Here is an 11,490-nt window from a genome sequence, read left to right as displayed (position 1 = left end):
CCAGCCCAGGGGGCCCCAAAGAAGACTGAGGCATGGCCTGTGGAGGGGAAGGTGCTGGACACCCCCAGGGAGGACCAGCAGGGCCATAGCTTCTATTCTATCTTGTTTCCCCCCCCCACGGCAACTGGCCCCCAAACGTTGCCCCTGCCCCAGCCCCAGTCACCCCATTCTACAGGCAGACTCTCCTGGCCCAGGCTCCTCTGGGCAGCCAAGGCCAAGCGGATTCCTTGAAGTGGGAAGAGGAGACAGGACCCTGGAGACTCAAAGAAGACCCTCCAATGGCTGTGTAAAGATATTACTAGTTCCAGAGTTGTCAGGGAGTCCGGCAGCCCATCCTGAGACCCCTATCTTTACTTCTTTGACCGTGGATGTCTCCCTTGTCCCTAGAACACCCAGCGAAGGCTCCTGAAGAAAGCAAAGCCAGACTCTGTGGCGATTTGGAAGTGCTAAAAAGATTCCAGGGGTCATCTGGGGGTCCCAGAATCCCCAGAGATGGCTGGAGAGGTCCACTGTTGCAATGGGGGCTCTGTGACAACTCATCAGCTCCCCCCTTATCCTTGGAGGGACATGTCTAATTAGCAGAGAAGTGATGCCCCCAGCCTCCAAATAGTGCCCTGAGCTGGAAGCCCCCCGTTCTCAACTGGTATCTCCCCCCAGGCAGGCTCTGAGATGGGGGGTGAGGAGAGAGATTGAGACTCCCTAGCATTTATCAGCCTTTGGGGTCTCCTGCCCGACAGTCACCTTGAAGTGACACCAGCTGGGCCAGCCTCCCCTCCCCCACTTCTGCTGTTTCCATGGGGACAGATGTCCTTTCAGCAGCAGCAGCAGCAGCAGGCTGCCCGCCCCAATGGGGAGGAAGGGCTGGATGGGGGTAGAGGTGGCCTGAGAGCCCTCTCTTGGTTTATCTTTTTTATCTGTGGGGCTCCACTGACTACAGCTTTCTGAGTTTTGGTCCCTACCTGCAAACAATTCAGGCTCCAACCCCAGCTCTGTCCGAAAAACGAGGCACCAAGGATACCCTTCTCCCTCCCAAGAGGCTGGGATCCCGGCCTCCCAGAAAGAACACTTGAAATACACAATAACTTATTTATTTTCCAGGCCAGAGGAGGACTTTCAGACACAATCTTGGACCCTAGGACCCAGAAGGGGGCTGAGAGGGCAGCCCTGATAAAGACCCAGAGCCTGGAGGAGTAGGAAGTCTCCCTCTGGCCTCCTCCAGGACTGGGAGACCTCCAGCATTTGCAGCCAGTGAATCTCGGCCTCACGGAGCAGGGCAGGGGGCAGAGGTTCCAGGGCAAGGGCCTTGCGTGACCACCGGGTAAAGCAGGGCCAGGTGCTCAGCACCCTGCACGGGCAGGGGGCGTGAGCTGTAATGGAGCACCAGCTCGGGCACACTGGCGAAGGGGCCACTGTGCTGACCCAGCACCAACTGGTTCTCTCGGGTCCTCGCAAACTTCAGATGCAGGAAGCCCTGGCTGCTTCTGGGGAACAGTGTCACAGGGGGCCTTGAGCACCCCAGACCCCAGCATGCTCTCCAACCCCGAAGCCACCCCATCATTGCTCCTAGGACCCAGTGGCTGGCATCCCCAAATATTCCTGGTAAACAACCAGTTGGTGCCAAGGTGTTGGCTTGCTCCACACAGCAGGAAGGCCTTCTATGCTTGTCCCCTATCAAGGCAGGCAGAAGGTCCTGCCAGGGGACAGTTCCTCCCCTGGACCATGAACTACACTTTCTCTCCAAATCTCCTGACTCCTGCTGCTATCCTACCTGACCTCCCTACTAGTTAACTCCCACTCTGGGGTCTCTTTCCTTTCTCTCTATCTCTGATGGGTGGAATGATATAGAACTTGGGGATCATTTTATCAACATCATTAATAAGAATCAAGTACTTCCTGTTTCTGGGCACTGTTCTCAACATTTTTTCATGTATTTTTTTCCATTTAATCATTGCAGTATTACCATGAAATTGATGCTATTATCTTCCTTTCATAAATGAGGAAACCAAGGCCCAGAGAGGTTAAGTAATTTAGCTAAGGTCACACAGCTAGGAAATGTAGAGGCAGGATTTGAACCTGCCTCCAAAGTCCTCTTTAATCTTGACCTTTTAGGAATCTCACACTCAGATGTCTCGTAGAAACTTAGGAGTGTTGTATAATCAGACATAGTTAGAATCTTAGGCAGAGAAACATGTAGAACCAGGGTCTCAAACTCAAATGCCTACAGGGCTACTCAGATTCTGGCCCTGGACAGACACAAGTGAATATACTTTAACTTTTGGACTGGGGAGTCCTAAGAAAACTGACATCTGGTTCTCCATCTCACCCAAGTCCTAGATCTACTGTATGGCTTCCACCCCATCTTCTTGCATACCTCCAGCGACAGAGAGTTCATTCTCAGTAGGAACCTTGCTTATGGTCGCCCTGGAAGCCCCACCCATAGGTCCCATAAATCCCACTCATTGGCCTGAAAGCCCAGCCTACTGGCTGCTGGAGCTACATCCCTCTGCTCCCAGTGAATAAACCCAAAAACATGACCCATGCAGTTCTGTGACCTTCTGTCCCTCCAGGAGGCTGGGGTCTCACCTGAGGGATAGGGAGCAGTCTTGGGGGCTGGTCTCGCTGAGCCTCACGAGGTAGCTGCCTTCCTTGCAGAGCAAGAGGAGGTTCTCGGCATCTGCCCGGCTCAGAGGGCCATGAAACCACCTGGGGTGTGGGGGTAGATGTCTCAGGAAGGGCGATCCCCTTTCAAACACACCCGGAGGTCTGGTGCAGGCACAGCTGGTTAAAGGACTTTTGACCTCCAGGCAATCAGGAGAAAAATTCTCTTGGGTTTCTCAAGAGGAGCCTGGTTTCCCCAAGGAGGCAGCTGGAGCTGCTCCTACCAATTTAGTCACACCTGACCTTGATCTTAACAGCCTCCCTGGGTTGGATAATTCAGTCCCCTCGCTAATTCCCCAACTTGAATCACTTGCATGTCACTTTCCCCAGATTTGCCACATCCTGTATCCCCACCCACCTGTACCATTTCTTTACTCAATATTTTTCTTTAACATGCTCAAAAAGAGGTAGCAGTTGCGAGCAACGTGTCAGAGACAGATGAGCATCAGGGAATTCGTGATTGTTTGTATTGAAAGAAAACTGCAAAGATAATAAACTTCTCACCCTGTGCTTCAGTGTTAATTAGCCAGGTTTGCATTGTCCACCTACAAGGTTTGGGAATGACTGTGATAAACACACCCACAGGGCTGGGATCTGGGTAGGGGCTCAGGGAGTGCCTCAAGGGCTCCTGAGCTGCTCCTGGGAGTTCCTCCTAAGCTGGAGGGACTGGAGGGACACAGAAAAGACCCAAACCTTCCCAGCTTGTGCGCCTCAACCCAGCCCAAAGTTGGGATCTCTTCAAAATCCTGTCTTCCCAGTTCTATCCCATCCTATCCTGGGGATGAGAATGATTTCTGTTTCTTTGTTCTCAGGTTTTATAAGCCCCACCCAAGAGAAGGGAGGAAATCCCCCTTTACTCTGTTGTTTGTTTGATTTTTCTTTCCTCCATTGCTTTTCAGAGAGAGTGGAAGAGTGAGCAAGCAAGAGAGAGAAACATCGATGTGAGACACATCGATTATTTGCCTCCCGCATGCGCTCCGACTGTGGCCAGTGATCGTGCCTGCAACTGAGATATGTGCCCTTGGCCGAAATCCAACCTGGGACCCTTCAGTCCGTGGGCTGATGCTTTAATCACTGAGCCAAACCAGCCAGGGCCCCCTTTACTCTGTTTGAGCTAGGTACCATCTTCGGGGTTTTAGGCCCAAGGCTCAGAGAAGTTAAGTGACATGCTCAAGGTCATACAGCCAGGAGATATAGAGTAGGGATTTGAACCCAGAATCTGATACCAGAGGGAATTGAGACTCCATCTGATTCTGCTTTGCACTTAGCTAGATGGTCTGGCACACAGCAGGCGCTGGTACCCAATGAAGATTCGTTGAAGAAATGAACAAAAAAAATGAGTGAATGGCTCGGACGGGCATGGCTCAGTGACTGAGTATCGACCTAGGATCCAGGAGACCGCCGTTCAGTCTCCGGTGGGGGCACATGCCCAGGTTGTGGACTCGATCCCCAGTCGGGAGCATGCAGGAAGCAGCCGATCGATGACTCGCTCATCATTGATGTTTCTCCCTCTCTCTCCCTCTACCTTCCTCTCTGAAATCAATAAAGATATATATATATATATTTTTTAAATGAGTGAATGAACCAGGCCTCCTAGTCCGGTGAATCTGTAGCTGGTATGGGGCCGGCTCTTCCATCTCAACCCAGATCTTCCATCTTCAGTTTCCTCACTCACGGCTGTTTCTCCAGGGGTAGGGCAGGGTCCACGCGCTCTGCAGGATGGGGGCTTCTGGGTGGGTGTCTCCGGAGCTCCTTGGCTGAGCCTGAGGTCCTTTCCCACTCCGGACTGTCAAATTGCACTGGAGGGGGAGGGTTAGAGAACAAAGATTTAAGTCCCACGGACCTGGGGGGGGGAGGGGCGGAGGAGGGGCTGCGGCGGTGGTGGCGGGGGTTAGCCAAAGGAATCTCAGTAGGAAGGCTTTACCAATGGAACCCAGAAGCGGAGAGGCTGGGGCGGAACTGGTACAGGAACAACCAATTGGCTTTCAGAAGGGGTGTAATCATCCTTAAGTCTAGTGGCATAGAAGGGCAGGGCAGTTTCATGAATGACAAATTAGAGAGCAGGGGGCGTGGCTAAAGGGGTGGGTTGGAAGTTCTGCCCCATTCCAGGCAAATCCTAGAACTAGATAACAAGCTCCAATATACAGACAAGTAAACTGAGGCACTGAGCTCAAATTCCAACTCCCAGTCATACAACTTATGGGGCAAAGTTGGGTTCACACAACTCTTCCTGGTCCAAGTTATTTTATTTCTTAGAGCTGACCATATTGCTACTCCTTTTATAGAAGAGGGAACTGAGATTCAGAGACTTGTCCAGGCTTACCCAAAGTCTACCAGATGACAGCTACAAAGAAATGCTACTCTCTTCCCCAACAACTCCTATGTAGTTGAGCATTTTATAGGACTCAATTTCCAAGCACCCTATTCAGTAGATACCATAATGAGCCCCATTTTACAAGTAAGGAAATTGAGACTCAAGGAGATAAAATGATTTGCCTAAGTGACACAAACCCAGGTGAAAGCCTTTCCCTTCACTATACTGAGCAGAATGAGTAGGTCCTATTGCACTCTAAAAGGTGTTTCAGCTTCCAAGGAAGATAGTTTCTTCTGGGAAGATAAATTTATGACTATCAGTCATTCACACTTTAGTGAGAATTAACAAACTACCAATGTGGCAGATAATTGGGGTCTACTTTGTAAGTTGAAACAGGGGATGTGACCAAAGCAGGAAATAGAGAGACTCAGGCATTTAGAAGTCAAGGCCTGGGGAAGAGCAGCACCTGCAAATGCCTTGGAGATGTGATCTTTCTTCCACTCCCAGGGCTGATCATACTCATCTGCTGGCCGTTCATCTTCTTGGGGCAGCCGGCTCTGTCGGGGCCTCTGCCCTGAAAGAGGCCTGTCTCCTGGCTCCCCATCCTGCTCCTCATAGGGAGTGTCATACAGTTGCATTGTCCTGCAAGGCAGTTCTGCGAGGCCAAAGACACTGGTCAGATCCCACTCCCACCTGGGAGCCTGTCATCCTCTCCCAAGCCCTGCTCACTCACCACTCACAACCCGCTGGGCATCATAGGGTTCCATGTAGCCATCATCTGGGGGTGGCTGATGAGGCTGGGCATCAAAGGGGTCTGAGTATTCGGTGTCAACTTCCGACTGGGGAGAGAAGGAAATGGAGGCACAGGCTCAGGGAGACCAAGCCTGGCTCCCTGCTGTATACTCCCTGCTGGGTGATGGTACACCCTCTGCCTGCCCTCTCTGGGCATCTGAGACATCCCCTCCAAGCAGTTCTATTTTGAGGGGAGGGAGTCTCCTCTACCACCCATGAATGTTTGCAGAGAGATAGATGCCAGCTTCCCCTGCTCCCTTCCTTCCTGCAGTTCTGATCCTTCCTGACAGACCCCCTAGCATCCTTCCTTCGATAATTTTAATGTTTATCAGCTTCCAGCACTGTTCTCAATGCTTTACATATACTTACTTGTCATATCAACACTCCGTAAGCACATTATCCCTGATTTACAGAAGAGGAAACGAAGGCAGAGAGAGGGTAAGTGACTTGCTCAGGGTCACAGAGCTGGTAAGAGGCAGATTTTGATCCCAGGTTGTCTGAGTCCCTGCCTCTTCCTCTCTTTCTTTGCGCCATCAACCCAACAGAGTCTCTCCTAACCCTCCCCAAATTTTTCTGTCTCCATTGAGTTTGCAGTGATCCTCTAAGAAAAATACTACAGAAAGTATGGGCATTGGAAGCAGGTCTGGAACTAGAGCCATGTGACCTTGGGCAAGTTGCTTCTCTACTTTTCTGTGAACCTCAGTTTCCACCTCTGTAAAAAGGGAATCATAATGGAGGAAGTTCAAAGAGTAGTGTCAACGATGTTTTAGTGCCCAGTAGGGGAGTGAATCGCTCAGATCTGTTTTAGAAAGCTTCCAGCTGCCAAGATGAGGGGAAGCTGGGAAAGGGGACTGGAGAGGGAAATCTAGGAGCAGGACAGGACAATGCAAGGCAGACAGAGAGGTAGGTGTGACAGGCACTGAGCACTGAAAAGGGACAGATATCAAATTTCACCCAGCAGGTGAAGGAATGGGGAATGTCCTGGCCTGCTCCTGGGGTCACACATTAAACATGCTCTCCAAAGTCAAGGGGCCCAGCCTGACCCTCTGCACCCAATCTCCTGGGGCTACCCAGCCTCCTACACTCAGCCACGCACCTCTGCCCCTGCGCTGCCCAGCAAGACCTTGGCCCTGGCCACCTCGGCCATGTCAGCCGCGTCCACCTTGATGAGCCGGTGCTTGGGAGAGTCGTACTTGGAGTCCGCGGGGCCCGCAGGATCTGGCTCCAGGCGGCCGTCCGCGTCCTCATAAGGGTCCTCGAAGTCCAGATTCTTCTGTTCCAGGTAGGCCCGCAGGATGTCGCTTTCAGTGTAGTCGGGAGTGGGTGGCTGCGGAGGTGGCCTCCGACCGCCAAAGCTCAGGTAGTCCCGTAGCCACTTGGCCATCTGGGCCCGGGTCGCTGCAAACCTGGCTACTGTCAGAGGGGGACCCGCGTGCCCTCTTCCGGGCTCCTTCCTCAGCAGATCCCCCAGGAAGGGGGGGGGGAGGAAGAGCAGCAGGGGAGGAGGGGGAGGGAGATCAGGTGTGCCCCTTGGCTGGGCTCAGAAGAGGGTTAAAAGGGGAGAAAAAGGAGGAGACAGAGGGAGGAGGCGCCGAAGCCCACCTTAGCCCGGCTCTGGAAGGCCCGCGGGGGAAGGGGGTGCTCCGAAGGGCCCGGAACGCCGAGCGCGGGGTCATCCGTCCAGGGCGAGGGGCATCCGCGGAAGCGCGTGGAGTTTCTGCGGGCAGCGAGGTCCCCGGGTGCAACTCTGCCACCAGCCGCCTCCGGGGAGATCCGGGATCCCTTCCTGGGGTCCAGGGATCGAGGAGAGCGCCCCCTGCGGACGCCCCCAGCCCTGGCTCAGTCGGGACTCCCGGGTTCTCAGCGCAGGGGGCGGGCTCCCCTGGGGCGCGGGCGCCCAGCCCGAAGTTGGACCGCTGGGACCTTGACCCCCGCGCAGCGCATCTTTTGTGGCGCTGCCCTCCGCTCCCGGGGGAGCCACAGTCCCTCGGCCCCCAGCCCCGCCGCCGCGATCCGGCCCCAGCCACCCGCACAAAGGGAAATAAAACCTCCTGCAACCCCCCTCACGTTTTCTGAGAGACTTTACCCGCAGCCGCCGGCGCGTGGCCGGGAGGTGGGACTTTGGGGAGGGGGCGCAGGCGGACGCCCCAGTCCCTGCCAGCCTCCGGGGGTCCGGGGCAGCGACGTGGGGGGGTCTCCGCCTCCCGCGCCGCGGCTTTCCCCGCTCCCTGCCCTCCTCCCGCGTTCCCTTCGGAGGTGACTGAGACCTTCGGCTGCTCTGGGGAGGGGGGGAGCCGCTGCCCGCGAAGGGAGGGGGGACGCGCGGCGGGAGTCGCGGGGCCGAGGCCGCGGCAGCTGCGCGCCGGCCGGCGGGGCAGAGGCTGGCGGGCGCGGGAGCGAGGAGCGCGGGGGGCGGGAGGCGGGAGGCGGGAGGCGGGAGGCGGGAGCCGGCGGGGGCTGACCTTCAGGAGTGCGAGAGGTGCAGAGGCGGGGTGGGGACGCCGGGGGGAGGTGGAAATGGGCCGGGAGATGGGGGCTGGACTTGACCACGAGACGCGGGGAATTGACCAGCAGAGGGGGTGAGTGACCACTCTTGAGGGTTCAAATTGAATCAGGATCTGGCGGCGAAACAGACCGGGAGACTGGGGCTGTGGAAATTGAGGCGGAGGTCGCCGGCAGCCAGCTTGACGCTGCTGAAGAGACACAACGGGAGGGACGGGGGTCTGGCTTCCCCTCCCCCAAGAGGGCTCTTCTCGCACCCGGCTCCCGAGGGGCACTAATTGCAGGATGGGGGAAGAGGGTTGGGGCAGCTGGCCAGGGGAAGGGAGATGGTATCTGTGCCTGGCGAGTGTCCTCAGCATCTGTCCCTTTGTGGCTTCTGGGGGTGGAGGCAGGGAGGGGGACAGAGGGGTCCCCCCTGGCCTGGCAGCTGCAGCTGTCTGGGGGCGAGGACACTAAGAGGTTTGGGGGCGAGCGAGAAAGGCAAATGAAGCCTCTGGCCACTTCCAGAGCAAACACAGTTTTTTCTTCCCCCATAAGGGGGCTTTCCCAGTTCCCCTAATATTGGAGTAAGAGAGGGGTGGTCAGGAAGGATGGGACCCCGGATTTCCTCCTCTCAGCCCCCCAGGGTGGCGGGTGCCTATGGCCCGGAGGGAAGGAAGGACCAGGCAGAGGTGAGAGCTGGCGGCCCGTGAGCTGCCCCTGGGAGAAACAGTGGGGCTGGGGCTATGCCTATGCCACCTGCACTTTGCTTTCCTGGCTTGAAAAATGGGGCTTTTAATAGGAAACCCACGAAGACTAGAGGAAAGATTGTCAGAGCGAGTGAGTTATATTTTCCTGATGGGGAAACTGAGGTGCGGGGAGGGGGAAGGACGTGCCCGGAGCCACCCAGCCGCTCATTTCTCCCTGGACGCGGTGATATGGCCTGGCTTGGGGTGGCATTAGAGACCCACCAGAGTCCCCATGGAATCAGTGGTTCTCCATCTCCCCTCCACGGCTAGCTCCATTTTCCAGATGGGAAAACAGCTGACCAGACAAAGCCTCTAGCAGCAGCAGGGCCTTGCCTCCCTGTGTCCCTCCTCTTTCCCGCTTTGCCTGCCGCCCAGCACGAACCTGTTGAATTCAGTCCCCCCTCTGAAGCACATTCATTCAGCCCCCGACCCCAACCTGCCCCCTCTCATCAGTGACTAGGCTGCATCCCCCCGGCGGTGGGGGGGGGGGGCACAGCGGGCAACAGTCCTGTTTTCTGTCAGCGGCCAGGTAACCAGGCTCGGTTCAGGGATGAGCTGGTGACAGGTCTCATCAAATCGGAGTCCTCGCTCTGTCAGATAAACACCCAGGATCTGAGGTATAAATATTTGAAAGGGGCCTTCTAATTACACTTTGTGTCAGGAATAGCAATGAGAGGCCCGGAGGCGGAATCAAACGGCATTTGACTTTCCTGCGCTTTTGAGCTGGCTTCTCCAGGGACTGCCCCTCCACCCAAGGCGAGGAGCAGGGAGGGGCCGTGGGGAGGAGCTGGCGGAGGCCGACGGGAGAGCCAGGTTGGGGGTCGTGCAACCTTGAAGTGTGGCCTGTAGAGCCACATAACCTCTTGGGTTTTGGCTTTCTGACTGGAAAGGAGGGGACCATGGAGGGAAGCCTGGAGGGGGAAACTGGGTGGACAAAGAGGAGGAGGTGGATGGTCCGGGGTCCTGGGCTGAGATGGTTCCCCCCTCCCCCCCAGCAGTTCAACAGGGGTTCCTCCCGGGTGGGACTCAGCCCCCCTGACCTTGGGTAGTGACCTGGACTGTTCTCCCATCTTTGAAATGGGGGCGTAACAGCTAACCTTGGTTGAGCACTTCCTGCGTGGCATTGTTTGAGGCACTTTTTAAATTAATTTTTATTATTTTTATTTATTTATTTTTAAAATAGTTTATTGATTTTTAGAGAGGAAGGGAAACATCCATGTGAGAGTGCAACATCGATCCACTGCCTCCTGCCCTCCCCCAGCAGGGATGGAGCCTACAACCTGGGCATGTGCCCTGACCAGGAACTGAACCAGCAACCCTTTGGTGCACGGGCCAACCCCCAACCAACTGAGCCACACTGGCCAGGGTGAGGGGGCACTCTTTAAAAAGATATGACTCACATACTCTATAATTTACCCACTTAAAGTGTACATTTCAGTGGGTTTTAGTACGTTCAGAAGATTGTGTAACCCTCACCACTACCTAGTTCCTGAATATCTTATCACCCTAAAATTAGCTGTAACTTTTTATTCTCCCCAAATCTCCAGTCCCTGGCAACCACGAATCCACTTTTTGTTTCCATGGGTTTGCCTGTTCTTGACATTTCAAAGAAATGGAATCACATATGTGTGGCCTTTTGCATCTGGCGTCTCTAATTGAGAAGCATCATGTTCTCAAGGCTCATCCATGTTGTAGCCTGTCAGTGCTTCACTCCTTTTCATGGTTGATTAATATTCCAGTGTGTGGAGCAAGTAGGTGCTCAATATATGTTCATGGTGGATGGGACCTCAGTAAGGAGCTGGATGGGGACCCTGGCTGGGGGCTGTGCCTGCCCCTTTGTCCCCCCACCCCATCATCAAGTCTGGAGTGGGGATGGGGGCCAAAGCACCGCATAGAGGGGACCAGGCTGGGATGGCTCACTGCTGATCTGATGGAGGAGGCATGACTCTGCCTTAGGAGCTCCTAGTCTAATAGGAGAGACAACCTCTGACCCCAGAAACTCCTAGACAGTCATGCCTTTCTTAACACAGTCTGATGGAAGAGACATGGTCAATATGTGCATACTTTAATAGGCTCTCAGTCTGATAGGAGAGGCATGATCCTACCCTCTGAAGCATCCAGTGTGATAAGGGAGGCATGGCTCTGACTTCAGGGGCTTCTAATCTAATGGGAGATACATGGCCCTGCCTCTGATGGAGACATAAACCTAACCTGCCCTTTGAAGTACCCAGTCTGATGAAAGAAATATGCGCTTGCTTTCAAGGGTTCTCATTCTAATGGAGGAGACATGATCCTGACTTCCAGGACCCCAGTCTGATGGAGGAGGCATGAGCATGCCTGCCTGCCTTCAGGTGTCCCAGTCTGATGGGAGAGGCATAGCCCTGTCTTCATGAGTCTCCAACCTGATCAGGGAGGCACAGCCCAGCCCCTGGAGGCTCCCAGTCAACAGAGCATGGTGATCAAAGTAGCCTTGGAGCCTTGCAGTTTTATTTTTAT

General features: G+C 54.9%; 1 protein-coding gene across 3 annotated transcripts; it reads right to left on the bottom strand.

Moving 5' to 3' along the window:
- Positions 1-1,072: 1,072 nt before the first annotated feature.
- SHD (Src homology 2 domain containing transforming protein D) lies at positions 1,073-8,251 on the bottom strand. 3 transcript variants are annotated; one of them, XM_016197844.2, is made up of 8 exons: positions 7,851-7,946; positions 7,367-7,580; positions 6,861-7,162; positions 5,706-5,811; positions 5,439-5,627; positions 4,334-4,457; positions 2,584-2,703; positions 1,073-1,481 (listed from the first exon to the last, which is right to left on the bottom strand). In XM_016197844.2, the coding sequence occupies exons 3-8, from the start codon at positions 7,146-7,148 to the stop codon at positions 1,262-1,264; spliced, it is 1,047 nt and encodes a 348-aa protein (XP_016053330.1). In that variant the 5' UTR covers positions 7,149-7,162; positions 7,367-7,580; positions 7,851-7,946; the 3' UTR covers positions 1,073-1,261. The 3 variants fall into 3 exon arrangements, with proteins under 3 accessions (XP_016053330.1, XP_087672783.1, XP_087672782.1); XM_087816657.1 differs by lacking the exon at positions 7,851-7,946 and adding an exon at positions 8,227-8,251 and having other exon boundaries at positions 6,861-7,580; XM_087816656.1 differs by having other exon boundaries at positions 6,861-7,580.
- Between the last annotated feature and the right edge of the window lie 3,239 nt (positions 8,252-11,490).

This window comes from Miniopterus natalensis, chromosome 4 (assembly GCF_054644295.1).
Source record: "Miniopterus natalensis isolate mMinNat1 chromosome 4, mMinNat1.hap1, whole genome shotgun sequence".
Classification (NCBI taxonomy): Eukaryota; Metazoa; Chordata; class Mammalia; order Chiroptera; family Miniopteridae; genus Miniopterus; species Miniopterus natalensis.
This window is presented reverse-complemented; position numbering and strand designations above follow the sequence as displayed.

Coding starts and splice junctions, on each gene's coding strand:
- SHD (XM_087816657.1), bottom strand. CDS start 7,148: ATGGCCAAGTGGCTACGGGACTACCTGAGCTTTGGCGGTCGGAGGCCA. Junction 5,812..6,860: donor TGGGCAGCGCAGGGGCAGAG/GTGCGTGGCTGA, acceptor TTCTCTCCCCAG/TCGGAAGTTGACACCGAATA. Junction 2,704..4,333: donor CTACCCCTGGAGAAACAGCC/GTGAGTGAGGAA, acceptor CCCACACCCCAG/GTGGTTTCATGGCCCTCTGA.